The sequence below is a fragment of the Canis lupus genome, chromosome 8 (assembly GCF_048164855.1).
Source record: "Canis lupus baileyi chromosome 8, mCanLup2.hap1, whole genome shotgun sequence".
Lineage (NCBI taxonomy): Eukaryota > Metazoa > Chordata > Mammalia > Carnivora > Canidae > Canis > Canis lupus.
This window is the reverse complement of record NC_132845.1, coordinates 65,841,521-65,869,000: the sequence shown is the minus strand read 5'-3', so window position 1 is coordinate 65,869,000 and position 27,480 is coordinate 65,841,521. Positions and strand designations below refer to the sequence as shown.

General features: G+C 54.0%; 1 protein-coding gene and 1 long non-coding RNA gene across 5 annotated transcripts; one reads left to right on the top strand and one right to left on the bottom strand.

Moving 5' to 3' along the window:
• Positions 1-349: 349 nt before the first annotated feature.
• Positions 350-27,480, bottom strand: GRID2IP (Grid2 interacting protein). 2 transcript variants are annotated; one of them, XM_072836944.1, is made up of 21 exons: positions 27,352-27,480; positions 24,510-24,758; positions 24,202-24,287; positions 21,334-21,403; positions 20,622-20,716; positions 20,127-20,310; positions 16,416-16,570; positions 15,393-15,548; positions 15,038-15,135; positions 14,746-14,863; positions 13,628-13,983; positions 12,806-13,222; positions 12,201-12,288; positions 11,354-11,431; positions 10,653-10,849; positions 10,190-10,345; positions 9,965-10,051; positions 8,948-9,077; positions 8,732-8,850; positions 7,892-8,056; positions 350-7,648 (listed from the first exon to the last, which is right to left on the bottom strand). In XM_072836944.1, the coding sequence occupies exons 1-21, from the start codon at positions 27,384-27,386 to the stop codon at positions 7,577-7,579; spliced, it is 3,111 nt and encodes a 1,036-aa protein (XP_072693045.1). In that variant the 5' UTR covers positions 27,387-27,480; the 3' UTR covers positions 350-7,576. The 2 variants fall into 2 exon arrangements, with proteins under 2 accessions (XP_072693045.1, XP_072693046.1); XM_072836945.1 differs by having other exon boundaries at positions 15,393-15,545.
• Positions 3,750-18,508, top strand: LOC140638872 (uncharacterized). 3 transcript variants are annotated; one of them, XR_012035832.1, is made up of 6 exons: positions 3,750-3,893; positions 6,282-6,458; positions 10,289-10,832; positions 13,648-13,714; positions 14,820-14,884; positions 15,329-18,508. It is a non-coding gene; the product is annotated as an uncharacterized lncRNA (long non-coding RNA). The 3 variants fall into 3 exon arrangements; XR_012035830.1 differs by having other exon boundaries at positions 3,750-3,934; XR_012035831.1 differs by having other exon boundaries at positions 3,750-3,934; positions 6,590-10,832.

The following is a 27,480-nucleotide window of genomic DNA, read 5'->3' as shown; positions in this document are numbered from 1 at the left end:
GCTAATGAGATAAAGATTCAGCCTTAAGTTAGCATCACCAAAACCTTGTATACACATTTCAGTTTACTACATAATATGGGGACACAAAATTGTACTTCATTTTCTCTCTCATTTCTTTTTTTGCACGTAAGTTTGCTATGAAAATGCAAATCTCTGGGGATCCCTGGGTGGCTCAGTGGTGTTAGCACCTGCCTTTGGCCCAGGGCATGATCCTGGGGCCCCGGGATCGAGTCCCGCATTGGGCTCCCTGCATGGAGTCTGCTTCTTCCTATACCTCTCTTTCTTTCTGTGTTTCTCATGAATAAATAAATAAAGTATTAAAAAAAAAAAGAAAATGCAAATCTCTGTATGTGAATGAGGTTATATCTGAGATTTATTTCTGCATATTATGTATCTGAGTCCATGTCTTCAGAAGAATGATAAATTATTTTCTATGTGTGTATATATACAGATACATTCATATAGGCCTCAACACACACACACACACACACACACGCATGCATATACTTTTGAATAATATGAAATTATTTGAAGAGAACAACTTTCTGCAGATTCCTTCACCAGTGAGGATTAAATTAATGATTGCTTAAAAACCCTTGACAATCCAAAGATAATTTCTCATGGATTAGGTTTAATGGCTGAGAACACAGAAATGGCAAGACAGATTGAATGGCATGCATCTTGCTCTTTTCTCTCTCTGCAGACTGGTCTTTCCTTCTCTGGCCCACCAGCAAGCTTACATCTCTTTCATTCCAGAGAGCAGCCATAATGAGCCTGAAATCTCTAGGTACTTCTTTCACATCTCCTTGGGAGGGGTTCTGATTGGCTCAGCTGAGGCCAGGATTCCACTCAAAGTCCAACATATTAGCCAAGTGGAAAAGACACAATGTGGAAAATGTGTGTGCCAAGGGTCCATTGGATTTATTGGGAGGAGGGGCATTGGGTGGGGTCTACATAGACAACCAAGAGAGCTGCCCTGCACACTCCATGGGACAAGGGCAGGCTCTCTGGCTCCTGTGAAAACATTCCAGGCATCTTCTGGTTTTAGAGGTCAAGCCAGAAAGAATGGTCATCTTCAGCCCAGGATAAAGCTCGCTCTGATTCATTTCAGGCATTGAGATTTACCTTTTTGAGAATGACTGATGGTACAATTAATATTTCCATCAGAAGAACATCCATCTCCCAGAAAGGTAATCACATGGAAGTTAGATCAACTTCACAAAAAACCAACCGTATGCCTGGCTGTCTATTTGCATTCCTGACTGTCTCGGTGAGGTGACTTTCCTAGTGACTGAAATGGGATATCACCCATTTCACCAGATGGGGGTGAGGGTAAGGGGGCAGGGGTGGGGGGTGGATTGATGACACAGTGGGGTTTTTAACTGCTCGAGTCACAATGCTTCTAAGACTGCTGTGGCTCCAACTGGCGGGACTTCTAGTCTTTCTCCTGGGGTTTCCCTCCTCAAATAGCTTCTGGGGGATTTTTTAAAAAGACTTTATTTACTCATGAGAGACAGAGAGAGAGAGAGGCAGTGGGAGAAGCGGGCTCCCTGTGGGGAGCCTGATGTGAGACTCGATCCCAGGACCCCAGGATCACAACCTGAGCCGAAGGCAGACACTCAGCCACTGAGTCACCCAGGCACCCCAATTCCAGGGGATTCTGTAGGGATGGGTCCATGTGCCACACATCTGTTCTGGTGGGCCCCTGAACTTTGGCCTGGCTCCTATTGTCTGAGTTGTCATTTCTTCCCATCCTGTTTGTATCCCTGAACCAATTCTCCTCCTAACACAGTTAAATTCTGCCAGTGTAGCTAAGGCCACATCAAGGTGTCTGCCCAGCACCCAGGCGGGAGAGAGTACTTCCAGATTGACACTTTCATCTCATACCAGGACCTCTGTCCCTGTAGCTCTCACAAGGCAGGGCCCAGCTCACCTCTCGCTGCTGGGGGGTTCCCAGCTCCACCCCAGTGGGCTCTCCTCTCTATACCTTATTGTCCTTCCTGCCCACGGATGTGTGACAGGGTGAGGGGCATCCATTTCTTTCTGTGGAAACCCCCACACTATCCCTACACGGTCCAGAACACACTGCGTGAATTCAGTGTTGGCGACATTGGGAATCTAATCAAATTCTCTTTAGAGAAAATACTTTCCTTTCAGGACCCTGTCAAGGTATAGATGTAGCTCATTTGCTCAACTAAACAGACCCTTTATCTCTTGGTCTGTGGAACCAGCGTTTGGTTTCATGGTAGCTCACAGTCCCTCCTCCCCCAGAACAGTGTGGGTCCCACCTTCTTATGAATGAAGCACTCATCGAGTGAATTTCCTCAAAGGGCATCTTCACAATAAGGCAATAGCATCTTTCCATCCAGAACCCGGAACTGTCAATTAGCCCTAAACACAGTTCCCTTGTTAAAATTTAAAAATGATTCAAGTAAAAAAAAAAAAAAAAAAGATTCAAGTCTTTTTTATGGGGTACCCCTCTATACCCCAGGGTAGTACGAATGTGTCAAATGATTCAGGCATCTTATTTCAGGGGTTACAATCTCACAGATGGGCTCCATCTGGCTCACAGACATGTTTTCTTTGGGGGGGGGGTGCTCATAACTGATAATCTTCCTTACAGTTTTGCATTGGCTGCCAACATTTCACCAGGACATTTTAAATTTAAAAAATCTGGGTTTCTGGCTCGCTTTGAGAAAGCCTGAAGATCAGGGCATCACAAGGTTTGCCTCCCGCACAGGGAGGTCCACTGGCCAGAGGGGAGGTCTCCCTGCAGACAGAGCACCTGCCCTCCAGCGCCCCCAGGGTCTCCCTGTCATTCTGTGTCAACTCCCCTTCATCCCGGGCTTTGCATCATTCTCCTGCACCTGCCCACTTCCTGTGCTCCCCCTGCTTGCTTGGCCTCTGTGGACTTCTACTTTACAACCCTTGTTTTACTGCTTTGGGTACACGTGGCCAAACTGTCTTACAGAAAGAAGGCGGTCATTTTCTGGAGCAGCTTGGTAGCCGCTATTTGGATGTGATTTCAGCTTGATTTAATGGGCAATTATTGAGCACTCGCTGCGTATAAAGGCTGCAAGCAGCCGGGCCAGGGGGAAATCAAGCTGATGGCAGGGTTATCGGTGCATAGATACCTGGGAGCCCGAGCCTGGGTGTGTGATAATTTGCCAAGGGAGGACAAACAGTGCCCAGTGTTGCTTCAATAAAGGTCAATTAAGATAAGAACAAGTGTGCCCTTGGCTTCCTGTCTGGGAAACAGCAGGCTAAGGGGGATGATGGGAGAGAAAGCTAGGTGGCCAAGCGCTGAGAGGTGAGTGGATGGTGGGGACACAGAAGCAGGGAGAGTGGGCCACAGCTCTGAAAGACTGGCTCTGAAGGGGGCAGTGACAAGGCATGGGGCGCTGGGGTCTAGACGGTTCTTGGAGGGCTGCTGGGGGAGGGATATTTATAGGTGATGGGCAGGGAGCCAGTGGAGAGTGATTTGTGTTCAGTCCTCTGGGAGCTTGGAGAGCAGGAATATAGCACACAAAATTCACTCTGAGTTGGACTTGAGACCAAAGGGATGAAGACGGGGAAGGGGAAAACATCCTGGTTACAGCAGCCTTTCTCTTTGAAACATCAGCTCCATCCAGAGATCTTTGAGGCCTCCAGGGTACCTGATAAAGTACCCCGGAAGGTGAATGCATTTGGAGGTGGGGTCTCTAAGGAGACAATTAAGGCTAAATGAGGTCATAAGGGTGGGACTCTAAAGCAAGAGGACTGATGTTCTTATAAGAGGCAGAGACACCAGGATGTGTACACACAGAGAAAAACCAACTGCAAGCCAAAGAGAGCAACCTCAGGAGGAACCAAACCTGAGGACACCTTAACCTTGGACTCCGAGCCTCCAGACTGTGAGACAGAAAACTGGTGGAGTCTAAGCCACTTTGTCTTGGTATTTGTTATGGTAGCCTGAGCAAATGAATGCAGGGAAAGACAGAAGGGGTGAGAAAGGGCCTTTGGGCTTTATGTTGAAGTCACCAGCATCTGTGACCCTGGGACACATATATATGACATAATATTGAGAAATAAGTAAATTCCCGGGGATAAATGCTTGCATTCACAACCTGTCACTTGGTAAGGAGTTGCTGGGGGGATATGGCACATATATGGGCTCACATGTAGGGCTTTGTAGTGACTTGGGTGTTGAACCACCGTGAAGTACAACCCTAGAAAATTGAACTCGGAGAGGTTAACCCATAAGATGTTTGCACTCAGTATGGTGCTTGGCACAAGTAGGCAGTCAAAATGTATTGGCCAATGCATTTATGAATGAAGAACGTTCACTGAGGATGTGAAAAGAGTGAACATCCATAACCACCTTGGGTGTTATTAGTTAACCCTTTTAGTGTTGCAAGTGACAGAAACCCATTCAAACCAGCCTAAGCCAAAAAATTAAATTTTAAAAGTTTACAAATGGAGGGGGAATTTGTTGGCTCAGAGACTGACAAGTCTGGAAGTCCGCTTCAGGCATGGTTGGATCCAGGGACAAAGAGATGTATGGAGTGGTCTTCTCTTCTCTTCTTCCCTGTATTGGGTTTATCCCCAGGCAGGTGTCTCCACATGGTGGTCCTGGCAGCCCCATTTGGGGTTCCACCCTCTATACATCCAACAATTCATCCAGAAGAGAGGGAGCCTCCCTTTTCAAATAGTGCTAACTTGAGTCTTAACTGGACTCTGAGCCACCCAGCCAGAGTCATGAGACCATCCTTGTCCAATTGGCACCGCTCAGGGCCTGTGAGTAGGGGAGAGATAATTTATCAAAGGAAAAACAGGGTGCTTTCCCTGTAGCAGGGAAACTAGTTGCTAGGGAGGCACAGGCCATTGCTGCCCACTGGACAGAGTGGAGTCAGGGGACTAGGTAATGGGAGAATAGGTAAGAGAGAGGAGGAAGCATGACACCAGGACGACACATGGAGATGATAACCAGAGCTGAGCCAAGTCCAGGCAGGATGGAGGCCACTGAAAATTAAAGAGGCTGAGATCTGTACCAGGATGTCTGGCCAAGCAGGCAGGTGGTAAACCAATTGCAAAAATGGCTCTGATTCTCCAGCCAACCCTGAATCCACACCCTACGCAGTGTGACTTGGCTTCATCTCTCATCCAGAGCGGAGCCAATTAGACCGCCCCTAGAATCTGGGCTGGCCTTGTTACATGACAGGAAACTGTGATAGAATGGTGGTGTGCCAGGTCTGAGGTCTGAGGTTAGACTTCAAGGGGCCTTCTGTGACTTTGTTTCTCCTGGACCCCTGCCTTCACTATGGGAACCATCCTGGCTATTTGGCTAGAGAATGAGAGGTCACACAAAGCCACCCCAGTTGTCCCAGCCAAAGCCCCAGACATGGGAGAGAGCCCTCCCTGCATGACTAGTAAAGCTGCCTACCTGATTTACAGATGACATTTGATTTGTGAGTCCACTGAGCCCAGCTCAGATCAGAACTGCCCAGGTGACTCCAAGATTCATGAGCAGTAAGTGGCTGCTGTTTTAAGTGACCAAGATTTAGGACAGTTTGCTACATGACATCATGTGACACATAGGTTCCCAATAGAAGGTGTTCAGGGAGAAAACAGAGCTAGTGCTGGCTTGCCAACTTGTGTACCCTCGCACCACACCCTCCTCCCCAGCATAGGGCTGGATTTACTTGGAGAGTGTGTTGGGGCTGGAGCCTATCATTTCTATGGATCTCATACAGGGATTTTAACTCACTGTCTGACATGTTTCTCAGAGACACAGGCTTTGGTCATTCATTAAATCATCCAGCTTAAGCTGCTGGGAAGAAATGAACACCTCTAGCCACATCTGGATCTCTCTCCCCACCCCCACTGAATTATACATTTTGGTTAGCCTTTTTTTTTTTTTTAAGAGGGTGGGGAGGGGCAGAGGGAGAGGGAGAGAATCTTAAACTTAAATCTTAAACTGGCTCCACATCCAGCACGGGGCCCGACATGGGATTCGATCTCATGACCCTGAGATCATGACCTGAGCTGAAATCAAGAGCTTAACCGACTGAGCCACTCTGGTGCCCCAAGTTTATATGGTGGCTGTGAGTGGGGGACAAGGAAAGCTGAAATCAAGAGCTTAACCGACTGAGCCACTCTGGTGCCCCAAGTTTATATGGTGGCTGTGAGTGGGGGACAAGGAAAGAATATATACATGGCCTCAAAGAATAGTCTGGGAGATTGCCAGGAACTGAACGGGTCCCAGATACTGTCCAAAAGCAACATTAGCCATTTGATTGTAGGGAGAGAAAAAGAATCCGAGACAAATTTAAAGCCCATTGCAGACTTCTCTGGAAGAAAGTTAAGGAAAGAGGCAACAGGAATCTGCCTGATGTTGGGACTGCCAATTGGAACATGAAAAGGATGGAGGAAATGAACATATCCTCCCCGTCCACAGCACCCCTGCTCTTGGTGTCCAGGTAACTGTCTCCTCTACCCCTGACCTCACCAGGGCCTCCAGACACATATGTGAAATGGCCTCTGGGATCCCAACTATGTCCCACTGTGTCATCTACCCTGACGTCCACTCTGCTCATGTGACCCATTCCAGGGAACATCACCATGACCCAGCCAGGCAATCAGCTACCAAGTCCTGCTCACCCAGCACCTAAACAGCTTTCCATCCTCTCTGTCCCTACTTGACCACGCCATCCCACTCTCGGGCTCCCCAAACTGGACTCAAATTTGTTTGCTGGATAAAACCCCTCAATTCTACAGTCTGAAACCCCTCAGTTCTACAGTCTGACATCGCGGTCTTCCTAATCCAGTCCTCTCCTGTATTCCTGCCCAGCGTCTGTCCTCCCTTCCCTGCTTCTAGCTTCCAAGACCCAGGCTTGGTACACAGGCCCCCAGGTCCCTGCACTTGGGGATATCCTTTCTTCCAGTTTCTTCCAGGCAGCCCCAGGAGGCCAGGGCTGGGTGAGGAACCTCAAGGCCTGTCATGCTCACTGGCATGGCATGTTCAAGGGCATCTGTCACTTTGTCCAGGGTCCAGAGTGCATGTTCTGCAAGGGCGTCCCTCCAGCCTACTGGGAGCAGGCTCGGAAAGGAGATTCCGATGTCCTTGCTTGGGGCAGAGAATGCTCTGGCCAAGCTCTGAGGGGCAGACAGTAGACACTGCCCCCAGGTGGGGGCCACTTCACAATCCACTCACTGGTGGAAGCCGGGCCACCCCTCCCTTGGGCCAGACCAGAGTCCTGAGGGTGTGCATAGCCAGCATCTACTCCAAGACCCAGAGAGAGGCCGGGCAAAGCCAGGCCTTCCAGTGTGAGCATGCCTGTGGGCAGCTAAGGTTCACACTCTCCGAGGAGTTAGCACCTCCTCTCTGTCCCATGCCCCCAGTGCTCACTTGGAGCCAGAGCCAAAGCCAAGGCCCACAGAGGGGAACCAGGCTGACCCTGCACCTTCCCAGTGCCCAGAGCCTGACAGCTGAGGTAGCTGGAGACACGGGGAGGCCGGGCCCCATCTCCCACACCTAGGCTGCTATGGACTGCTCCAGGCTACTGGGATGGGCCTCAGGCAGGATGGACTCCGCAGGTCACCAGGCCAGGGGTGAAACCATCCCCGAGCTGCGTGGGCCATCCCCAGCCTCCAGGTCACTGAGTGCTCGCTGGAGAGGAAAAGGTACAAGAGGAAGGGCTGGTCAGTGGTCCCAGGAGCCCCTGACCCCTGTCCTACCTCATTCCCCTCCCCCCCCCCAAAAAAAAAAGCCAGGAAAGAGACCTATCAGCTCCGTGGGGTTCGCATCACACTTGCTGGAGGCCCTTTCCCAATCTGGGCTTTATGGAGGCGCCTGCTTTTGACCCCTGGAGGGACTTCTAAGAGGCCCCTTAGATCTCCCATGATGGCTCACCTCGAACTTGCTCATGAACTCTGCAAAGATGCCAAAGAAGGCCTCAGAAGTGGTTGCTTTGGAGTCCTCACCGAAGAAGGCCAGTGCCCTGCCCAGCTCCTCCATGGCCTCATGTTGCAACCCGTCCAGTGCCCGCAGCACCGGCTGGGCTGTATCTAGGAAGGACTGATCAGCCTCTGTTAAGGAAACTACCCTCAGGTTCTCTAAGCTGCCTGGCTCCTGCCTGCCCCGTGCCCCATGCTCAGCTATGTCCAGCGGCTCCAGGACCTTTGTACACTGCTCCCTCAGCTGCCTCTGAAGTCCACAACATCCAGGCCATCCACGTGTCTTCTCTGTAAGGCAGCCCTCTCCCTACTCTGGGCACTTCTCAGATGCCATGACCCCTTCCTCCTCAAACACCCACATATAATAGCCCCCTGGCATTCTCTCGGTTTTGATCTCTCCTTTTTTTTCCCCTTGTAGTATCCATCCCTATCTGTGCTCAGTGGCAACATGCCCCTCTCCTGATTCCCTTTGGCTGGTTAGGGCCTGAGAGGTCTGTCCCTGTATCTTGTGACTTGAGCCTGGGCTGCCCATGAGGACAGATGGGGCAAGGTGGTGGCTTTCAGATAGTCCAAAGAGCTCCTCTTCAGTTATGCAGACATGGTGTGAGTACCTGGATTCTAAATCACCAGGATGGACCCTCTGCCAGGACCCCCTGACCCACTTACAGCAGCCTCTGCCCAGAATCTCTGCTGGGACACAGGGTCTGCAGTGGCCACGGGAGTTGATCTTGAAGCCAGCTCTACCTGGCCACCCCAGGGCCCACCTTGTTACTGGGACAGGCTGCTCTTTGGATACCGTCATGACCATAGCAAACTTGTCCTCACTAGAGGGAGACATGCTCTGGCAAGCATCCTGTATCTCACTGATGGTGCCATGGAGGTCAGCCAGGTCACTGGTCAGGGCCCGTTGATTCACTGTAGGGAAGGCAACAGAGCCTCATGAGCACTGACCTCCCAGCCCAGGACAGCAGTGCCTCTGCTTCCTGACCCATTGTCCATCCACTCAGCTTACCTTTGGCAGCCAGGGGCACAGTGGGCAGGTCCTGAGCAAAGCCCAGCAGTTCTGGGAAGTGCTGGCTCAGTGATTTGGCAAGGATGTGCAGGAAGGTGGACTTCCCATCCACAGTCTTTGTGGAATTCAGCTGCAAGTGATGCCCAACATACAACCTCCTCAAGGACCCCATCAGATTGCTGATCATATGGGTCTGGGTACCCTTGGCCCCACTTCCCCTGGAGTGTGGCAGCAGTTCCTGGCCCTTGACACTCACCAACTCCAAAGTTTCTAGTATTCCTCACTGTGAGGCTCTGCTGGGATGCCCATGGGCCTCCCTAGGAGTTTGAAAGCTCTCCAGCCCAGATCTTTGAGACACCTCCCCACCCCACCACCCAGGAACCAGGGTCATAGCCACCAGCTAGAGGAGGCCACCAGCTGTTCTGTCCTTGGGAGCGTGCTCTTGTCAGCAGGTATAGCCCAAGATTTTTCTGACCCCCAGGGGAGCACCACTCACATATCTTCCTTCCTGTGATTTTCTGGAACCATCTCTGGCCCACCTGTGCCTCAGACATCCTAAAACATTCATGTCTACAAATGGAGATTTCTTCCTCTCTTTTAAAACAACAAAAGGTACCCCGGTAAAAGGTCTCAGAAACAGTGGGAAGGCTGGATATTCGAGTTGTCCTTTCTCAGATCCTAGATCTTTCGAGGTTAGGATGGCCTGGCAATCGTGCTGTTATTAAGGGCACAGAACCTACCAAGTGGGATTCTCTCCTTCCTCCTGGAGTCTCCCTTCCCTGCCCCCCCACACTCCATTTCCCCAGATCCTGAGGCTTGCCTTGCCTTATAAAAGCCTCCCACCCCCAACCTTTGCTGCATTCCAGCCTGCAGGCAGCCAGCTTTTGCTTCTGGGGAAAGGGCCCTCCTTGGCCATGATATTCTCTTCTCTCCTCTGCCACAACTTGGGTTGGGCCTGACCTCCCCATCCTCGATGGTAGAGCATGCTCATCGATTACTGCCAGCTGGTTCCCTCACCTCTGTCAGGAAGTTGATCTTGAAGCCTGTGGTCTTGTTGGTTTTAGGCTGTCCATCATTGAGATAGTTGCCCATGGCCAACACAAACTGTGGAAAGGAAGGTGGGCAGGTCCTGCCCAGGTCCTCACCTCACCCCCTGGACCCCCATCATGGTGGACCTCCAGACAGGAAGCCCCAGGGGGCAGACAGGCAGGTGGAGTGACCAGGGAGGGGGTGCGCCCTGACCTCCAGGATCTTGGCGAGCTTCCGGCTGTTCTTGAGCTCAAGGGAGGCCTGGCGCAAGCACTCCAGGCTGCCCCGGATCTCTTCCGTCTTCTCTTGTAGGGTGGCTTGGAAGTGGAGGCTGCGCAAGCGGGTTTTGTATTCGGGAACGGATAGCATCTGTCATGAAGGCAAAGCCAGGATTCACCCGCCCCACCAGGAGACCCACTGCCCCACCGCAGCCTGGGGTGGGGGTCAGCCGGCAAACCGGCATTCCCTCGAGAAAGAATAAGCCCCCAAAGGAAGCACAATCCCATCTACCTTGGACTCCAGGAGGGAACCGGACGTTAATGGGACACAGGCACGGGCGCAGCGGCCGTAGGGGAGCGGGACCCACACAGCCCCGGTACAACGAGGGCCCCGACAGAGGCGGCCAAGGCCACTGGGCAGCACCCCTGACCCCTGGCGGCCGTCACGGCCGCAGCACCTGCAGGACGAACTGGTCGGGCTCGCTGAGGCGGCCGGGCGCCTCGCGGAAGGCCTGGTAGCGCTGCTCCTCGTCAGCGTCGGGCGCGAAGAGCAGCAGCTGCGCCAGGTGCGCGGGCTCCAGGCGCCGGGGCTCCATGCTCATGAGCACCTGCCGCAGCTCCGCGGGGCTCAGCTTCAGGTGAGCGAGCAGGATGGCTGCGGGCGGGGCCGCGAGCGTGAGCCGGGGGCGGGGCCAGGCGGATGGTGGGCGGGGCGACTGGACGGAACCTGCGCGGGGCGAGGAACCTGGGCGGGGGCGGGGCCGGCCCAGAGACGGAGGGTCCTTCCCACGGCCGAACAGAGGTGAGGACACGGTTCTCGAAGGGGTAGACAGGTGGGGCCTGTGGCGGTGGCGCCAGAAACGAGGGAGGAGACCGCGAGAGGGAGAATAGGGGATGGCCGAGGCGTGGCCAGAACTCAGGAGCCTTAGACCCTTGGGGGCGGGGCCAACGGGGGGCCAACGAGGAGGCCAACGAGGGGGGAGCCCAAGCGCGCACCTGCGCCTTGGAGGGATCTAGGACCCCAGAAGGGGCCTTCACCCAGCAGCCGGTGTCGGGCCCCCAAGAACTAATGTGTCATCCACACAGGTGGATCCAAAGCTCTGCGGCCCAGAGGGCCACCTCCTGTCCCCCATACCCCTGGGACTCCCCAACCCCTCACAGGTGTTGTAGGCCTTCTTGTGAGACAGGATCTCCACCACCTCTTTCTTCCTGAAGGGCTCAGGCCCAGGCACCGGCTCTGGAAGGCAAAATGGTTTAATGATGGGAGTCCAAGCTGGTTGGAGGACCCAGGAGGGGTTTGGCCACACCCACAGTCCAGCTCCAGGGGTCCAGTTACTTCCTTCCTCAGCCTCCCACTCTCGGGGTTAGTGCAACATTCTCAGCATGGGCAGTGCGTGCCCCTCCCCCACCCTCTCTCCCCTGGGTCCTTGGGGCTGAGCTGTCCAAGGAAGGTGAACTAACCACCTCTCCACCTTGCAGATGCTTCCTGGATGGACAAAGGCCTTTCTCTTCCATCCTGGAACCACCTTCCACACATAATATTCCTCACTGCCTGGAGTCCCACCCGATGACTATAGGGAGATACCCTGAGAAGGGCAAGGGGACAGAGAGACTGGAGGGACATCTAGTCTCCTAGATATGGTTACCTCCTGATACCCTTATTCTGGCTGTGTGACTTTGAGCAAATTACCTAGCTTCTCTGTGCATCTTCATGAGGAAGTTAAGGTGATCACAGTTTCTACCTCATAGAATTGTCACAGGATTAATTTAGAAACGGGGGTGTCTGGCATTTGGTGAGCATGGAATAAATACCAGCTACTATGATTATGTCCACTTTGAGATGGGAAAACTGAAGCTCTGGGAGGTAAACTCAGGGACACAGGAAGTAAATGGCAGTCAGCGCAGACTTCTGGGACTCTAAGCCCGGGGATGCCACAGAAGGCAGCAGGTGGGCTTCCACAGATGGCTTGGTATGAGGGTTCCCCCAGGACCCCCAGGCCACTCACTAGTAGGTTTCTGGGTGCCAAAGTGCAGCTCCAAATCGAGGTATTTCACCATGTCGCTCAGCTTGTCATAGTCAGAATCTTCCCCTAGCTGCAAGGCAGGGGTGGGGGAGGCCAGGAGAGATTCAGAGGGAGGAGAAACACTGACAGCTGGACTCCCACCCCCCACACCACCCATCCTCTAAGGGCTGCCCTGGGAACTACTAAGGGAGAGCCCTCATCAGGCCCTGGGAGAGAACTGAGGACCAGAGGAGACTGCAGGAGAAGCTAAATCATCCAAGTTATGGGATGGTGAACTGCCTCTTTGTGAGGACAGTAATGCACACAAGCAGAAAGCAGCAAGTTTCAGTGGAGCAGGGGGATAAAGGGACTGCTAAGGGACTGAGGCCAACCAAGGGGGCTAACGGAGGTGGCTGAGAGGTCTGGCCCTGTTTTGAGGGGTCCTTTGCAGGGGGTGAGTTCAGCAGAGCTGCCCTGAGCTTCTGATGTTGGGGGAATGGAAGCAGGGAAATGCCAGGCACTAGAAACTGGCCAGGGTCTTGTCTTCAATGCTGCTCCCCAGGCCAGACTCCCCTGGTACAGGGCACCCCAGGCCCCAGGCCACCTACCTGACCCCAGATGGTGCCTTCCGAGTTCTCTACCTGCTCCCACCGCAGGCGCTTGACGCTCATGTGGCTGGTCTCACTTCGACGGTGGCCCAGGCCCCGGGACAGCATTGGGGGTGCACAGGGCACCGGTGGGGGCAGGGGAGGCGGGGGCGGTGGAGGGACTGGGTGGCTGAGTTGGGCGAGGGGCTTGGCCAGCGTCTGAGCAGGGCCCCGGGGACCATCAGGGGTGCGGGAGCTGGGCTTGGGGTCATGGAAGGGCAGGGGTGGTGGAGGCGGGGGGCTGAGCGGGGGTGGGGGAATGTGGTCGGAGATGGAGGAGTAGGTCAGGGAGCTGCCTTCCTCACTGCTGCTGATGCACTCACTAGCGCTGCTCCGCTCATTGGTCACAAAGCTTCCCTGGTCATCATGGAAGCTCATCTGCCAGGCAGAGCAAGGTGAGGGATGGTGGGATAGCCTGGGGCAAGGGGTGGGATAACCTGGGGACAAGGATTGGATAGTCTGGTGGGTTAGCCTGAGGCTGTGGGTAGGATGGCCTGACAAGTAGTCTGGGAAAAGGAATGGGGTGACCTGAGACGAGGTATATGGGGGAGCCTTGAGTGAGGGGTGTCATAGCTGAGTTAAAGGGTGGGATAGCTCAGCCAGGGGGTGGGGTAGTCTGGGACAGATTTCAGGATGGACTGGAGCAGGGAGAGGAGTGAGTAGCCTGGGGCAGATCCCAAGGGCAACAAGATTCTTGCAGGAGCCCAGGGATACTGTTCCCCTTACAGACCCCCATGTCACCCCTGGGCCCCTGACCCTCCACATCTGCTGGCATGTGCTCACCTCCTCGTAATCGTTCTCAGGGCTCAGGAAATCATCCACAGCAGTGACCCGGGGACCCAGCTGCTCACTCAGCACGTCCAGGAAGCGGTCAGTATCTCGGCTTCGCATGGGGCGGGAGAAGGTGAAGAGCTTCCTGCGGCTGGGCGGGCGGGCAGGGTCCGGGCTTGGGGGGCTGTCAGAGCGGATGGGCCCAGGGTCTGGCTGTGGGGAGGGCGCCCTGCTGCTGTCCAGGCTGGCGTAGGGGTGGGACTCAGAGCTGCTGGGGGAGGCCAGGCCCCCTGAACACAGTGGGTAGTAGCAGGGGGAGGGCAGGAGCCGCTCGCTGGGCCACGAGACGCTGGACAGGGTCCTGGGCCCTGGGGTGGGGGATCAAGCGTGAGGACCCCTCTTCAGTCAGTACCTGGGTTCCAGGTGCAGGCTGAGGGTAGGGGCCGGGGGCAGGTTGGCTCTGTGTCCCTGGGTACCTTCCTTTCCCTCTCTGGACACAGCACAAGAAGACCCTAGATGACCCTGCCTCCCCAGGCCTTTATCTGAGGGAAATCACAGGTCAGAGCAGGTGAGGGGGAGCACTACTTAGCCCCAGGAAAGGCCAGACCCCAGCTTATCTTGGAAGGGACCTCAGGGATCCCACCTAGGACCAACTGAACACAACTGAAAGGGCAGAGGGGGACTTCTCCAGACCCTAGATCAAGGATCATGAGGTGGTTCCCACACCCACCAGGCCCTTGGCTGACAGGAACATTGTCCAGGGGTCCTGCCTTCTGAACTGCAGAGAAACCATCTTCCCAGTTGTGCCATTCACAGAGCAATGCATGCACTTAATAGTTTATCCAACAGCCACATGCTAACCTGGGGCTCCTTCAAGGGAAGACCTCTGCTTTTCTAAATCTGCAGTAGGGGTAAGGATCATAGGGGACATGGGAAGGCCTCTGATGACCTTGACCTTGAGGGACCTTTGCCATGGAGGCTGCTGAGGTTCCCCACAACTCAGTCACATGGTAATGGAACAAAGGGGAGGCTCCAAGGATGTGCCCCAGATGGGGGCAACACCTAGATAGGTAGCCCAGAGGCCACAGGCCAGTGCTGCTTTCAGGAACCGGGGCTGGCTGAGCCCCTACCTGCTGTGCCTGACGGGCTGGGCACTGGTGGGGAGGCACGGGATCTGGACGAGGTCCCCACCTTCCCTTTGAAGCTGCTGTTCAGTCGGGACTCAAGCTCTGCATAGACGGCCGACATCTTCAGGGAGAGGAGGCCAGGGTGAGTCCAGCCCACCCTCACCTCCCCCATGAGGCCCTCACATAGCCTCAGAGGTCAGGCCTGGGTGATCAGGAAGGCAGGGATCTGCCCCAGCCCCATGAGCCACCTATTCCCAGTGGCCACAGAACCACCAGGAGGGCAGTGAGGTCTCACCATCTTAGGATTGGGGGTCTCAGGGAGGGACGTGCCGTCGCCTGCCTGGCGCTCGCCTGGGATTAGAGGAAGAGGCATCTCGGGGCAGTCGCCGGGACCTGCCAGGGGAATCGGGGAGGGTGGAGTCCACCATGGAACAGTCTAGTGACCCCTCTGAGCTCTAAGGCTTGGGTTCATAGCCATGGAGAAAGAACCAGCAAGCCCTGGTGGTTGGTCCATTAGGAGGGCCATCACTCAGCCCTGCTTAACCTGTTCTCGGGGATCTCTCATCTCACCCACCCCATTCTGCAGGTGGGAAAACTGAGCCCTGCTGGCATCCTCACACCCAGTCCCGCCTTTTGGTCCAGAGCCTTACCGCAACTGAGGCTGGCCTCCAGACCTTGGGACCGGAGGCTGCGGCGGCACATGGAGGAGGCCCTCAGGGAACTCCGCCGCTGGAGTTCCGGCACCGGCTCAGGCTCAGGCTCAGGCTCAGGCTCAGGCTCCAGGTCCAGCTCAGGCTCCGGCTCTGCTGTGCAACATGAACAGGAGATGGGCCCCTTGTGTTCTCAGCCAGTCAAATGGCCTCCAAATACAGGAGTGAAGGCAGCAGTTGTCTGCACCAATCTGTGACCCCAGGCCCTGCTTCGCATGTGGGGTAAGATGCAAGATTCCAGGTCTAGGCAGACATATGGAACATTGCTACCCAGACTATGTTCTGAGCCTCTTGCTAAAACCCTCGAGCCTCCTCCAGCAAATTGTGGGTCCCCAGGACTAGGGACAGTGGACACACAAGGGCCAGAATGTAGGATATCTGCAAGCTTTACCATAGCAGGTGTAGAGTGCCTAGAACAAATGCACAGTGTTTGGCACACTTTCGACTCCTGTGGCCTCAATGATAACATGCATGGTTGTATGGGCACCTGGGGCCCACTGTAAGAGGTATGAAGTAGTTGGAAACTGAGGCCGCAGATGGTCTGGCAGGCCCTACTGTGTATCTGTGTGCATCAAGGCTCACCAATCAGGTGTGACCTGGCTGTGTGCTTGCTATCCAGCTCTGCAAACAGAAACCACATGAATTTCTTGATCTGTGACATATTTCTTGGTGTGTGATGTACAGCCACTGAGGTCACTTCCATTCTGTGGGTGAGAATCCTGGGGTTCCGGGTGGATAGGTAGGGTGTCTAGAGTCCAAGGTAATGTTGCAGTGCTACTTAAAGATCAAACTGAAAAGGCACATTTGTGGGGGCAAGTGTAGGACCAGCCTGGGTGCGGCCGGCATGGGTCTGCATGATATGGAGGTCCATTTATATGTGGGAGAAGCCCAGGTCGGCTGTAATCTGAGAACAGGTGTCTGGCTCTTCACCTGGTGGGCTGGAGAGGGGGAGAGGCTGCTTACCTGTCATGGCTGTGTAGCCCAGGAAACATGCAATTTTCTCCTGGCAGAGCTCCTGCTCCTCGTAAGTCAGCAGCTGGTAGATGAACTGCCAAAGGACTTGCTTGGCAGGTGTGTCCAGCACAGGGTAGACATCCACAATGAGGGTGTCAATGTTCCTGGGGAAAGGTGCAGAAGCAAGGGGTTCATTTCTCAGGGGCTCAATGCAGGGGAGGGAGAGAGGGATATGGGGGCACTGCAGGCCATGGAACCCACCCCGGCCAAAACAGAGAAGTGAGGAAAGGTAGGAATGCAGGCCCTGGTGATGGGCCACCCTGATTCAAATCCTGGCTCTGCCACTTACCAACCAAGTGACCTTTCTCATACTTAATTCCATTGTGCCTCAGTTTCCTCCTCTGTAAAACATGGATAAAAATAGCATCTACCCCATAGAGTCGCTGTAAGATGAAAACACACACACACACACACACACAAAAAAAAAAAAAAAAAAAAAAGAAAAGAAAAGAAAATACACAGTGCATTGGGCAAGTGGATTCATTATATCAGGGATTGGTAAATGATGGCCTGCAGCCTAAAATCTGGCCCACCTTCTGTTTTTGTAAAGAAAGTTTTATTGGAACACAGCCATGACTGTGTATTTATCCATTGTCTGTGGCTGTTTTCGAGCTACAATGGCAGGGTTGAATAGTTTCTGTGGAGACCATATGGCCCACAAACCCTAAAATATTTAACATGTGGCCCTTTGTAGAAATAGTTTGCTGATCCTTGGACTATATGGGAAAATAAAACTGGATCCTCTCGTAACACCACACATAAGGATGAACTCTAGGTGGCTAAAAGACAACATATGAAGGGCAAAATTGTAAAATAAATAGAAACAGTGCAGAAAAATATCTTTTGGCCAGGGGTGGGGGGTGGGGTGGAGAGAGAGTTCTTAAAATTTCAAAAGTCAAAGCCATAAGGCCCAAAATGTACTGAATTTGATTTTACAAAATCAAGGATATCTGTTCAAAGAAGCCCACTTTTGGCACATTGATATTAGATATAAAAGAAATAATAACAAGAAAAGTGGAAGATGTTTACAATGTCTAAAATCAACAAGCAACCAGTGTCTAAAATATACAAGGAACTCCTCCAAATTAACAAGAACAAAAAGCCCGTAAAATAAAAATGCATTAAGGGTCTAAAAAGGTATTCTATAGATAAACAAAAAAAGCTAACAAGGCTATTAAAAGATATTTAAAATAGTAATTTAAAAGCCCAAAATAGTGGGATACCTGGGTGGCTCAGTAGTTGAGCATCTGCCTTTGGCTCAAGTCGTGATCCCAGGGTCTTGGGATCGAGTCCCACACCGGGCTCCCCTGGAGGAGCCTCCTTCTCCCTCTACCTGCATCTCTGCCTCTCTCTGTCTCCCTCTCTGTCTCTCCTAAATAAATAAATAAAATCTTAAAAAATAAAATAAAATCCCAAAATAGGGGCACCTGGGGTAGCTCAGTCAGTTAAGTGTCCTCCTTCGGCTCAGGTCATCATCCCTGGGATCCAGCCCCACATCGGGCTCCCTGCTCAGTGGGGAATGTGAGGAATCTCAGTGGGGAATTCCCTCTCCTTCTGTGCTTGTTCTCTCATGCGCTCTCTTTTTCACTCTCAAATAAATAAAAATCTTAAAAAAAAAACCGAATACACAAAACCCAAAATAAAATAAGATGTCACTTTATGCCTAAAAGACTAGCATGAGTAGAAAGCTGGATAGTGCCAAATGCTGGTGAGTACATGGGGATGAGGGAGCCCCGAGGATGTGAGTGATAGCAGTGCTCTGGGAAACAATTTGGGAAGATCTAGTCAAATTCAGAAAACAAACACCTTAATAGCCAGCAAGGCTGCTCTTAGATATAAATTTCAAATGAGGGGATTCCTGGGTGGCGCAGCGGTTTGGCACCTGCCTTTGGCCCAGGGCGTGATCCTGGAGACCCGGGATCGAATCCCACATCGGGCTCCCGGTGCATGGAGCCTGCTTCTCCCTCTGCCTGTGTCTCTGCCTCTTTCTCTTTCTGTGTGTGACTATCATAAAAAAAAATTTTTTTTTTCAAATGAATCATACACAGCTCCATGGGGAAATGTGCATGATGATGTTCATCACCTACTATCAAGATGGAAGAGAGTGGTGACAAGCCTGTTTCTATCACTGGCAGATTAGACCTGTACCCTTGGTCCACAGGAATTTGGCCACAGTTATAAACAATGTATTAAATGTATACAGAGAGGGGGCTCCTGGGTGATTCAGCTGGATAAGTGCCTGAGTTCGGCTTAGGTCATGATCCCAGGGTCCTGGGATTGAGCCCTGCATGGGGCTCCCTGATCAGTGGGGAACCTGCTTCTTCCTCTCCTTCTACCTACTGCTTCCCGTGTGTGCTTGCTTGTGTGCTCTTTTTCCTTCTCTGTCAAATAAATCAATGAAATCTTACATGTATACAGAGCAACATGGACAGATCTAAACAAATAGCACTTGGTGAAAAAAAAAGTCACACACAGAATATGCACAGAATATCCCCAACTGTGATGTAGAACAAAAATATATCATATGGGGGGGGGGGGCATGTGGCTGGCTCAGTGGGAAGAGCATGCAACTCTTGATCGAGAGTTTGAGCCCCATGTTGGTTGGGTGTAGAGATTACTTAAAAAAAAAAAAAACTTAAAAAAATACATCCTATGAAACAGCAATGCCCACACTTCAAGAATACATCAGAGAAAAGGATGTCCATTAAACTCATGGGACTGGTGGCCTTGGCAGGGGAGGGACACAGAAGGGGGGGGGTAGCTAAAAGGGAACAAAAGGTGGAAACAAGCCAAGTGTCCATCACGGATGAGTGCACAGACAACATGTGGTCTATACACACAGTAGAATGTTACTTGGCCAAGATAAAGGGAAGAAGTAGATGTTCTGTCTTGGATGAACATTGAAAACATGATGTTGAGTGAAAGAAGCCAGACATAAAATCCCACACATACTACAGGAGCCTGTTCATAGGAAAGCCCAGAATAGGGAAAGCCTCAAAGACCCTAACATAGATTAGCAGTTGTTTGGGGTGGGGGAGGGGTGGGAGGAGGGGATGACAGCGAAGAGGTGCAGGGTTTCTTTTTGAGGTGATGAAAATGTTCTAAAATGGGAGTGTGGTGATGGGTGCTCAGATTTGTCAATGAAAAAGCTGTGCACTGTCCACTTAAAAGAGTGAATATTATGGTGTGTGAATTTTGTCTCAATAAAGCTGTTTAAACAAAAAAAGAAAAGGGGGTGAACAGGTGAGGGGTTTGCACAGACCATGACAATGACCCTCTGGACCAAGGAGGGTGACAGATGCTGCCTGCTGCTGGCACTCAGGTACAAAGAGGAAAACCCCAAACCAACCCCAACAGACCTGGCCAGCTAGTAGCAAATGCCCACAGGCTAGTCTTGTGACCTTCCCACAAACAACGTTGCAGGTCAGCACTTCACTTTGCAGGGGCTAGGTCACGTGGCTAGGGGGTTTCAGAGGCAGGGTTTGTGGTAGGGCACTTTGACCACCACTCTGGTGGCCCTGGTACCAGCTGCTGCTTTCTCTGAGTCTCTCCCAGGAGAAGGAGACTCGGGAGGCACAGACAGGGAGACCCGCATGGTGAGTCTGGGCAGGATTGGAGGCCCACCCAAGGCAGCTCACACCACCCCTCTGGCCCAGCCACCTGTGCTGGAAGAAGCTCTCAAGGGCCCGGCAGACCCCATAGCGCTCGGGAGGCGTGAGTAGGTGCTCCAGCTGCTGGCTGAAAGTCCTCCCCTGCACCCGAATACTGGAAGGCAGGATCTCCGCCACCCACTGCAGGGAGGTGAGCGCCGAGGACGGGTTGGGGGAATCCAAAGAATCGGAGTCTGTCAGGGCCACAGGCAGGAGAGGCACGGGTGACCCAGCATCCCCAGGTCAGATGCAGTTTCTCTGGCAGCTGGGGTGAGTGCCAGGCTTCGGGAGGCACACCTACTGCCAGAGGCTGGAGACAGGGACAGAGGGACAGCCCCAGGCAGGGCCCTGAGGCTGTCCCACTGGAGTCTACAGCACCACTTGGGGAGGGAGGCTGCAGGTGTGGGGGAAAAGCAGAGTCCTCTGTGGACTTGTAAGTCCCACACATGGAGACCCTGACAGGGTCTCCATGGGCCATGAAGCCAAGTGGCAGTGGGTGTCTCACCGCTGGCAAATGGGACGAGCCCTTCCTCCACCACCAGTGTGGGCATTGCACCACTGCCTTGAAGCATGGACACCACCTTGTCATGGGAGCAGTTCCTGCCAAGAAGAGATGGCCCAGGAGGGCCTGACCAGGATGAGCCCTGTCCACAGCCACCCACCAGATATCCATGTCCTGCCTGTAGAGGCCACTCAGCAGTCTGAGGCTGGGCCAGGACCAGAAGCCAGGGCCCTGCCTCTCCTGCCTATTTATGTCCTCTGCAGGAGAAGCTCCAGGACCAGGACCAGCTGGACACTTCTGGGTGCAGAGGGGTTGTGCCCATGTCATCCCTAGGCAGGGCTCCCCTGAAAGGGCAAGACACTCATAGTCCATGTAATTCTGTGTCTCAGGGCACCTGGCTGGCTTTGGCAGGAGAGCATGTCACTTTTGATCTCGGGTTATAAGTTCAAGCCCCACATTGGGTGTAGAGGTTACTTTAAAATCTTTAAAAACAAAAACAAAACAAACAAACAAAAAAACCCTCTGTATTCCTTGCATGAAGTGACATCCTATCTAGTCTGAGGGGACAAATTCAAGAGTTCCCATAGGAAGAGGGGTAGATCCTGGAGACAAACTGGTCATAGGAGATTGGGACCATGGCCTAGGTGTCCCAAAAGTCAAGAGCCTTGGAAGATGGGTTTGTCACCCAGCTCTGATGTCCCCAGTAGCCTCTGACCTCATGTCTAGTCCATTGAGGAAGAGGATCCGGTCACCTGACTTGAGGGACGCATTGTCAGCCGGGCTCCCTAGAAGCAAAAAGAGAGTGTGTGCTGGTCAGCTGGGCAGGGCTGCAGTCTGTGAGCCCATTTTACAGGTGCCAAATAGGATGAGTGGCAAAGGAGAGCCAAATTCAGGCCAGCACATCCCACATTAGACCCAGCATCCCTCTGCTCTCAGCTGCTCTGAGCAGGGAGTGAGCCCCTGGGTAAGGGTGGGAGGCTTTGGGGCAGTGTGGACCTCTGATCAGCCTGAGCTGTTGCGGGAGAGCAGAAACAAGGAAGTTTGTTGGGAGCCGTATTTCTGTAGCATCTGTACACATGCTGAGAACCCCGCTCTCTGCCCTGCATGTAACAGTTCACATCATAGATTCCTCTGTGTCTTTGTTATTGGGAGAAAATGCATCTGCCTACAGGGAGGCAGCTTCCTCCCCCAGGCTGGGAAACATGGCGAGTTAATCATGCTTATTTGTTTCTGTACTTCCTGAGGCTTTGGTATTTTGGGGTCTTGCTGAACCAGGAAGCACAGCCTTCCAACTGGCTAGCCAATTCCTACATGGTAAATAACTGGCTCAGAAGAGGTCTTCTTGTATGCACACCAACTGATCCAGAGCCCACGCCCAAACCCCTTCCTGATGGGGCTCTCACACCCTGGGCCACATCTGCATACTGCCCTAATCTCCCAGGGCCAGGTACCTGCCAACTGGGGACAGCTCCTCTGCCTCAGAGCCAGCTCAGACTAATCCTGTACCTGCTCAGCCTGCTTTGCCTATCCTTCCCTTCCCCATGCACTATGGCCCTGTGTGTTATGGCCCTGAGTGGTGTGGCATGCCCCCTGCTCTTGGGAACTGTGAGGGACAAGCTCTTCTTTAAATGGTAACCATCTCTTGATCTGTTGGCCTCACCATACCAGAATAATAATAAAACCTGCATTTTATACACATGGGAGCAGCTGATTCTCACTCTGCCTGGGTAGCCTTGAGTAATGTAACACCTGGGGAGGGGACTGGTAGATTTGCTCCTGTGGATGTAGGGTTTTTTTTTTTTTTCTTTCTGCCTCTTTTGTCAGCTGTTAGTCTAAATTTGATTGGTGGGGAGGGGGTGCCTGAGTGGCTCAGTTGGTTAAGTGTCTGCCTTTGGCTGCGGTCATGATCCTGGGGTCCTAGGATTGAGCCTTGCGTTAGGCTCCCTGCTCAGTGGGGAGCCTGCTTCTCCCTCTCCCGCTTGGACACCACCTTGTTCCCCCTGCTTGTGCTCTCTGGCTCTCTCTATTAAATAAATAAAATCTTTAAAAAAATAAATTTGATTTGGAAGCAAGGGGGGCTAGTGACAAATGCCTAAAGAAAATCTCAGATTGTGAGGAATTCTGTGGTGAGGCTGTGGGGTTTGTCCAGGGAGGAAGAGGGAGCTCATGAAAGACTTTCTGGGAAGGGGAATCCTTCCCCTGGAACTGAAAAGAAGGAGAGGGGAGGACGATGGTGGTGATAAATCCAACCTGGCCTGTTGGGAAGCTTGGGCCAGCCTGGGGTGGGAGGGCCAGAGGGATTGTAGCTGGGGATTCAAGATCACTGGATCAGGAGTCAGGAGATCCCAGGCTCTGGTCCTTGCTTTGCCAGAGCCTCTAAAGGCCTCAGTTTCCCAATCTGTAAAAGCTCTCACTTAAGCATCCACTTGGCTTCCTATGAGAAGGAAGGAATGGGGTTTCCAACCTGGAGGCTGGGCTGGGGAGAACATCACAGCTGGATTTGAAACATGGCCCCAAGCTCATATCCCTGTCTGCACATGTAGGTGATGGGAGGTAGTTGTGCTGGTTGTGGCACAGTTGGAAAGGAGAAAGAGGAGAGATTACTCATTTCTAAAGGACCAGTCTTGGCCCTTTCCCCTACAACACTGTGTTGACAACTTAGTAATGCACAAATTTGAGAAGAACTGGGACATGTCAGCCTCAAAAGGATTTGGTCTCAAAATGATCGGATGGCTAGAACAATGATGTAAAGGCAGGAGGGCACTTTCTTGGGGTTCAGGTGTCCAATCCACAAATCCCTGCATGAGAGGTGCGAGATGGGGAAGGGTAGAAAGGAGTCATCATGAGCAGGGCCACCAATGGGGATGCATCACCAGGAGCATCATCCTCAGGTGCTGGGAGGATATGGGTGCAGGACAGAGAGAGCGGGTGACCCAGCCCTGTGGGGTGGTCAGCGGGAGGGAGGGTTCAGTTTAGCACCACCAAACATTTCTGCCCCACAGAGACCTTCCACAATGGAATGTGCTACCTCAGGAAGGAACGAGTTTCTTCCCACACTCCCCCCACCCACCCTGGAGAGGCAGGAAGAATTCTTGCACTGAGAAGGCTCTGCCTTCTTCAAGATATCACTGTTCCAGGATCAAAAAGAGGCAGGCTGGGTGGGGGTAGAAGGAGAGTCCAGATTAGGGGTAGGGGACCATATAGCGGGCAGAGATCCCGAGGGCCTGATGCTTCTCGGAGTCTGGCCTGCCCAGCAAGTGCCAGTTTATAGTGGGCACTCCACACAGGGCATGCTGTTTGGGTGCAGCCTGGGCAAGCACAGGTGTGTCCTGGCTATCCAGTGTCTGAGGCAGGGCCCCCAAAGGTCTGGATGGAACATTTGGCTCTCTGAGCTCAGTGACCCTGAGCTTGGTAGAGGTTTGCCCCAACTCAGACAGTGACTCTGGGACACTTAGAGGACACAGGCTAAATAAGGTGAGAACCTAGGGGCAGAGTGTGTGTGTGTGTGGGGGGGGGGGGGGTGTTACTGAATATCAGCCTTACAGTGCTTCACCCCATCCTAGACAACCCGCCCACCCCTCACCAGGCAGGACAGACTCGATCCAGACAGGCCCGTGACCGCGCAGTGTGAAGCCGAAACTCTTGTTGCCCTTGTAGACTCGGACTGTCCTGGGAAGAAAGAAAGGGCGGGGTCGGGGGCTGGCAGCATCGGGAGAGGGAGACTGGGCCGGGAGGGGGGTGTGGAGGCGGTAGAGGATAGAGATGTCCCGCGTCCTGCCCTCCACCCCCACCCCCGGGTGTCCACGCCAGACCCCAGCCCTCTGCGCAGATGTGCATCCCAGCCCGCCCACTAGGAGGCATCCGCGGCCCGTGCCCGCGCGCCCCGGGTACCTGCGCGCGCCCCCCGGGCCCGCGCGGCCGCCCAGCAGCGAGGCAGCCTTGCGCGGGGGCGGCTCATCCGGGCGGCGCGGGGCGGCGCTGGCGCGAGTGGACACCAGGAGGCGCTCCGGCCGCTCCTCGCTGCGGCTCCGGCGCAGCCGCTGCGCTCCCTGCGTCCGCCGAGCGCGGCACAGCTTGCCCAGCAGACCCTGCGACACCACCTCGTCGAAGCGTGCTCGGTGCTTCTTGGGGATGAAGATCCTGCCGGCGAGGACCGCTGAGTCGGGGCGCGTCCCCAGACCGCGCCCTAAAAGTCTCCTGTCTTGGGCGCCGACCTAGGCTCTCCCCCCGCCCCTCCCGAGGGGTAACAAGGGAACCAGCAGCCGGCGCCTCATTCTCCCCCGCGGTGCTGGCACTTGCGCCCCAACCGGCGGGGGCGGGGGGGTGGGCACACAAGGACCGCGGTGCCTGGCTCTCCACCTCGGAAAAGTCACAATCGGACCGCCCCCATTACTCAGGGCCCCCAAATCCCATCCGTGGACCTTTTCCTCCTCCTGTCTCTGCCTTCCCACTTCTGGCCTTTCTCCTCATTTCATGCTCTTGCACCTGCCAGGCCAAACCCCAGCAGGGATCCCCCACCACCCATCTTCTTCTTACCTGATGCCCGGCAAGTCTGCTGGAGGAAATTGAAACCACAGCCCGGCCACGGTCAGACTTCCTCCAGACACTCATCACACTCCCAGCCGTCCTGCTTGCTTCTCTGCCCAACCCTTTCTATAGCTGCCTCTTCAGAAATTGCCAGAACCGCCACATCCAGCCCTACCTCTTACACTCTTGCCCTGGCTGCAGCCCTTCGCCCAGGGTCCTCTCTCTGCTTCCTAGCTACACTGGGCTCAACCTTCAACGCCCAGCGCTGGCCCTCTGTGAGTTTGATCTTACATGCTTCAGTAAGACTCTGTTGTCTGTGCCAGCCAGGCACTTGGGTTCAGAGCTGAAGGCTCTGTGGTTCCTCCTCTCAGAGAGGGCACCTGGATGTGATGGGAGGCAGTGGGGAGGCTTGGAGGGACCCTGTGCAGAGCGTACACCCTGGGATGATTCCCTGGTACCTGTGAGTGTCCTCTGCAAGGCTGGAAGTTCCCTGAGGGCTAGATCTGTAGCTGGGCTGAGAGCCATAGTGACCAGTCAGAGTTTGGCACGGGGAGGGACTCAGTGACTCAGGAAACAAGGGGGGGGGGTCCGCCAGCAGCATAAACGTACCTCTCCAAGTAATGGCAGCAGTTAACATCCTAGTGGACTCTCTGTGGCAGAGGATCAGGGGGCTCAGAGGAGATCTGTTAACTTGCCAGGGCTACACAGCTGGCCCTGGGCACAGCTTGGACAGAAGGCCAGCCTCTGAGCCTCAGCACTGTGGCAGGACTCTGCTGAGGGCCTCTGAAGTTCTGGTTGCTAGTGAGGCCTCCCTGACTGCATCCCAACGTTCCCTTCCATGCTCTTTGTACCAGGAGCCAGTGCCAAGGGCATGGTGGGGAGGAGGAAGGAAGATGGGAACAATGGCTCTGCAGCCAACTGAAATACAACTCCTCTGAGGTTGTTTGGAGTCCTCCACTTAGTTCTCCTGACTTCTATGGGTAGGATTTTAATAAGACCAGGCAGGCAGTATAAGCTGCCTGCTAGGGGGGGAAGGAATGTGGATCCTCCAGGAGGCGGGTGCATCAAGGCTGCCCCTCAGTGACCTCTGTTCTGGGTCTGAATGTTCTAGGAGGCCAAAATGAAAGACCTACTCAACTCCTCCAGGAGCATTCTGGCCTGATGCTCATCCTCACCCATTCACAGTGATTCCCAAAAATCTAGAGCCTAGGCCTCATTCCCCAGATGGTTACTCAAGGTCCCTGGAACCTGACACCTCCATCTGCCTGGCCTGCACATTACCCACACCCTCCCAGATCTACCATGTGCCTCATGCCCAGTCAAAGATGGATGACAAGCTGGAGATTGTCCACTTCATGCTTTGGGCTCTAGCCTCAGGCTCCAGAAGACCCTAGGTCCAACCTGGGCAGGGGCCAGATGACCATCCCAGCCCTACTCTCCAGCAGCAATTCAAAAAGGCCTTGCCCCTCACCTCCCCCCACCCCGGTGGTAACCATGGTGAGTCACCAAGTGCACAGGTGGGAGATGATTGGTAGCCTTTTCCCTGCTTTGCGTCCTTGGGATTAAGCCAAAGCGCAAGGCTGCCTCATGAGCCAGATGCCCTTCCTGGCTTGTGTTGGCCCTCCATGCAGTCACGAGTCTGGGCTAGCCCTGGGCCTGCTCTGAATCCACTCCCCCCCCCACCCCAGGACAGCCAGGCACAATGGGGCCTCATGGACCACTGTGGCACATCACTGCTCCTCTGACCCTGACAGTACAGCTGCCCCAGGATGTCCAGGTCCCTGCTATGCCAACAGGCTTCTTGGAGACCACAGGGCTCTTCCCTGGCCACACAATGTTGTCAGCCAGCTCCGTTCCCTCTGCCTGGGGGGTCAGGTGCAAATCCGTGTCCAGAGTCTTCCTAGAGGCTGCGCTAGGGTCCTCTCTCTCTCCACCACATCCCCAGTTCCCTAGACCTGCCCAATCGTAGAAAGGAAAGAGGGCTTTCCGGTCCCGACCCTCGGTGCCCTCCGACCCCCATCCCGACCCCCAGGGGCGCGTGGAGGTTCCAGGCATCCAACGCGGGGAGCTCGCCCCCCTTGCGCCGGGTGAGTGTCCACCTCAGTACCCCAGCCCCACCCCTTCTCAGGCCGCCTGAGGCGGGTCCGCCGCGCCTAGGGCGCACAGTTCCCGGGGGCGCGGGGCGCGGGGCGCGGGGGGGAACTACCGAAAGTGCCGAGAGAAGCCCTGGTCCTTCCCCATCTGGAGCCGGCGACGGCGGCGTGGCAGGTGCCGGCAGGTATGGGTGGCCAAGCCCGCGAGCAGAGCGAGGGCGCCGCGACTCCGCCAGCCTCTG